General features: G+C 32.2%; 1 protein-coding gene across 1 annotated transcript; it reads left to right on the top strand.

Moving 5' to 3' along the window:
- Positions 1-1,036: 1,036 nt before the first annotated feature.
- On the top strand, positions 1,037-2,893 carry LOC108486068 (probable polyamine transporter At3g13620). The gene has a single exon (XM_017789881.2). The coding sequence runs from the start codon at positions 1,278-1,280 to the stop codon at positions 2,697-2,699; it is 1,422 nt and encodes a 473-aa protein (XP_017645370.1). The 5' UTR covers positions 1,037-1,277; the 3' UTR covers positions 2,700-2,893.
- Positions 2,894-4,588: the final 1,695 nt, after the last annotated feature.

Genomic DNA, 4,588 nt, shown 5'->3' with positions numbered 1-4,588 from the left:
TTGGCTGGATTCAACTCGAATATCATTTCACTTGAGTTAGCTTGAAAAAATTTCAAATCAAGATAGAATGATAAAATAGAACTCGCCAACTCCCCTAACTCGAAATTTTTTCACTCGATTCGATTGAGCACTCACCCATAATTATATTATTGAATTTTCCATTTTAAGTATTTTTATTATTTATGAAATTTATATAAAATTTTAATTTCACTAAAATATTTGTTTCTATATATCATAATTATAAATAAGAATTATAATTTTATTAAAATACTTCTGTTAAAAGAACTTATATAATAATAATAATAATAATAATAATAATAATAATAATAATAATAGTAAAAATAAGCTATTACGTTTCTATTACCAAAAGAAGTTGACAAGAAAAAAAGAGTTATTTTAGTTTTAACTAGCAAATTGTAATTCTTTATATAATACTCTTTTTTTAATTTTATATATGGACTTTTGCAAACATTACGTTTTATATTAATTATATGTTATGTATGAACTCAATTTATTAGAGAGTTTACTTTACAATATATCAAATTTTTATAATCAGTAGAAATGTTTTAATAATGATTAACATTTTTATTAGTACTATATTTAAAATTAAAATAGTTTATTTATGTTTATTATTTTGAATAGTGTTGTTTTAGATTAATTACTTGAAATAATATTATAATATATACTGAATTTTAATTATGATTTGAATTTTTTAATATCATAAAAAATTATTGATTAATAATATATCGATTTTTAATATGATATAAATTTTTAATTATTATTTTAATTTTTTAATATTTGAATTGATAAATAAGTTAATATATTTTAACTATGATTCAATTACAAATTAAAAAGTACATAATTAAAAGTAAAATTTCTTAAGAATTAATTAAAAATATGTTGATATAATTTAATTATGTTGATTTAAAAATTAATTAAAATTAAATTGGTAAATTTTCTTAAGAGTAGAAACTAAATTTTATGAAAGATTGACTATATCTAAAACTGCTTGTCACTCGAATATTACTTTGCCCAAGTATGCAGTTCGATTGAATTGACAACCATATATAGCTGATAACGCGTGGGCCTAACTCCAATAATTATGGAGAAAGCCACTTGCAAGAGCTGTCTGCTGAGTTTTCACAGTTGCAGAGTGGATGGTTTAAAAATAGCTGCATCTGATGTTCAAATGGAGGAGTGAATTTACTTGCAAAATCGAGCCAACATTCAAGAGCTTTTGAGCATTCCAATTCCTAAAGTAAGTGCAAGCGATCCTGATGGGAGACTCCAATTACTCCCAGCAGCTCTTAGACCACCAGGAAACTCTTCCGACCACCAAGGCCGCCAGTGCCAGTCAAAACCACAAAAAGCTATCTATCATCCCCTTCATCTTCCTCATCTACTTCGAGGTCTCCGGGGGAGCATATGGTGCAGAGGCAGCAGTAGGTGCCGCTGGGCCCCTTTGTTCCATATTGGGGTTCCTCATTTTCCCTTTCCTATGGAGCATACCTGAGGCATTGATCACAGCTGAGCTTGCCACCACCTTCCCCGGTAACGGCGGCTACGTCATCTGGGCTCACCAGGCTTTTGGGCCATTCTGGGGTTCACTTATTGGTTCCTGGAAATTCCTCAGTGGGGTCATCAACCTCGCTTCATGCTCAGTTCTTTGTATCGAGTATATTAAGTTCGTTCTCCCACTTTTCTCTTGTGGGGCATCACGATACTTTGCAGTAGTGTCATTAGCTTTGGTTTTATCTTTCTTAAACTACACAGGCTTGGTTGTAGTTGGTTACACTGCAATACTTTTAGGTATTTTTTCACTTGTACCATTCATATTGTTGGCTTTGGTTTCAATTCCCAATATTGATCCAAGTAGATGGATCAGTTTGAATGAGGACCGAGTTAAAACCGATTGGTCATTGTTTTTCAATACCCTTTTTTGGAACCTGAATTTCTGGGACAATGCCAGTTCTTTAGCAGGTGAAGTGGATCGACCCCAAAAGACATTCCCTAAAGCTCTTTTCTCAGCCGGGCTGCTCACTTGTTTAGCTTACCTGGTGCCACTTTTAGCCGCTACTGGGGCTATACCACTAAAGCAAGAAAATTGGGTTAATGGCTATTTTGCTGATGTAGCCCAAATCATTGCAGGCAAGTGGTTAATGATCTTCCTTGAAATTGGTGCAGTTTTATCAAGTATTGGATTCTATGAAGCACAACTCACTAGTTGCGCATACCAGCTTCTTGGAATGGCTGATTTAGGGGTTTTGCCTCAATGTTTCTCGGTGAGATCCAAGTGGTTTAACACACCTTGGTTAGGGATTTTGGTCTCAACTTTGATAACTGTAGCAGTTTCTTCTATGAACTTTGCAGACTTAATTTCTTCAATTAATTTCTTGTATAGCTTAGCGATGTTACTAGAATTTGCATCTTTCCTTTGGTTGAGGAGAAAATTGCCAATGATGGAAAGGCCTTTTAGAGTGCCATTGGAGTTGCCTGGTTTGATTATGATGTGCTTGATTCCTTCTGGATTTTTGGTCTATATTATGTCGCTGGCTAATGGAACTGTGCTTTTGGTGAGTTCTGTAGTGAGCGCTCTTACCATTTTATGGTACTTTATGACGAACCATTTCTGCAAGTCCAACATGTGGAACCACTTTAATAATGTTGGACCAAAATTGATGGATCAGGATTTGGACTAGACTGGCTGATTAAGATTGCTGTTAATTAGTTTGAAAAGTAATTACCTATCTGAATTTGATAAATCATTGCAGCTAACAGTGGCAAAATGTGAGTTGAAATTGTTAAAAATTTTGTTGGCTTCGTTTATTCATGAGTTTATTTATGGGTTAATACCTAGTTTTTGTAATTCAAAAGTATTTAATTAGTATTTAAATTTTTTCCTATATTTAGTTGGTATTTGAGCTTGTATTCTATTATCAAGAATGGTATTTAGCTACTAACATTATTAATTTGTGTTGATGTTACAATGTTGGTCAATCTTATAGTAATATATGACAGTCTCTCATACATAAACTAAAAGAATTAAGAAATCTTTTAAATATAAATAAAATTTAAAAGTACAACTTTTTTGACATGTTCAAATATTAACTAAGTACTTTTTAAATAAATTTAAGTACCAATTAAATACCTTTTGACATGTTAACTCTTAAAAAAATATTAAGTGAAATAATATATGTGACAGAATACAATTTCAAGTACTAATTAAATAAAAATAAATTTAAATACTAACTAATTGAAAATATTAGCCTTTACTTATTTCGCAAAAACCCAAAGTTTTGTTGGGTCCAATAAATACTTTTTCCTAACCATTTTCTGGCCAGTGAATATAGGAATTAAAAGAAACTTAACTAACTGTGGACCATATGCTGGATATTTTGATTTTCTTTAAGCCATTGGGTCCCAAAATAAATTAGACTAATAACTTTTCCCCAGCTTCGCCTGGGTTCAGTTTATTATATTTATATTTATTATAAAAAATATTATAAGCTTTTTTTTCTTTTTTTTTTGAAAACCTAGCTAAACTAAAAATGTAAACAAAAACCTAAATCTATCTTCTTACTTGACAACTGCACTTGAAATTTGCCCAGTCGTTTAAATCTTTAGACGGATCCCACATATAGGAATTTGTATACTACTTTGCCCAATAAACATATATCTTGATGGTCTCTATTAAACTTCAGGATAAACATTGAAAGACAAATAAATTCCTATTTTTCCATATATGCCATGCTACTAACCTAAAAAGGGTAGGCCAGGGAACCTTAGCCGATGATAGCCACTCATGATGTCTTAAATTTATCCCAACCCATTCAAAAGTATTGCTTGAAAAGAATTGGGATTGTTAGCTTAGAGGGACGATGTTTAGCCACATTTCTCTAGCTGCTACGCAGTCTTTGAGTATATGCAGAACGTCTTCTGTATTGTGTTGACAGATCGGACAAGAAGTGTTGTGACTGAGCCTTCTACGTACTCGTTCTAAATTGGTGAGCAATCGTTGTTTGCAAACTAGCCATAAGAAAAACCGAACATGATGTCAACCTTGATATTTCCAAATTTCCTTCCACCTAGTGTCTCGTGTATTCCATGAATTTCATGTTATCATTTTGTATGCATTCTTGATCGAGAATTTTCCAGTAGAGGCAGACATCCATCTGATTTTATTGGGCCATGCTAAACGATGTGGGGAGGTATGTCTACAATTTTTTTGTACTATTTCTTCTAATAAGTTTTCTCTAAATGCTTCTAGGTTCCAAACCACTTCCTCTGTTTTCATATCCTTGAGCAACTAGTCATTTGTTGGTCTATTTGGATTCTAAACATGTTTGATCAATGGCCCAACAGTAGGAATCCAGTTGTCTTTCCAACAACAAATTTCTGTTCTGGCTCCAACCGACTAGCATAGGTTTCCCTTTAATAGAGGCCAAACCTTTTCGATTGCTCTCCACAGTGCAGAATTGAAACAACTAATTTTTTAGTGAAATCGGAACAGTAGTTTTGGGACCACAAATCCGACCCAAAAATAAAGTTTTATTTTATTTTATAATATGGTTCGTATTATGATAGACAT

The sequence above is a fragment of the Gossypium arboreum genome, chromosome 6 (assembly GCF_025698485.1).
Source record: "Gossypium arboreum isolate Shixiya-1 chromosome 6, ASM2569848v2, whole genome shotgun sequence".
Taxonomy (NCBI): Eukaryota; Viridiplantae; Streptophyta; class Magnoliopsida; order Malvales; family Malvaceae; genus Gossypium; species Gossypium arboreum.
The sequence above is the reverse complement of the archived record's forward strand: the minus strand, read 5'-3'. Positions and strand labels throughout refer to the sequence as shown.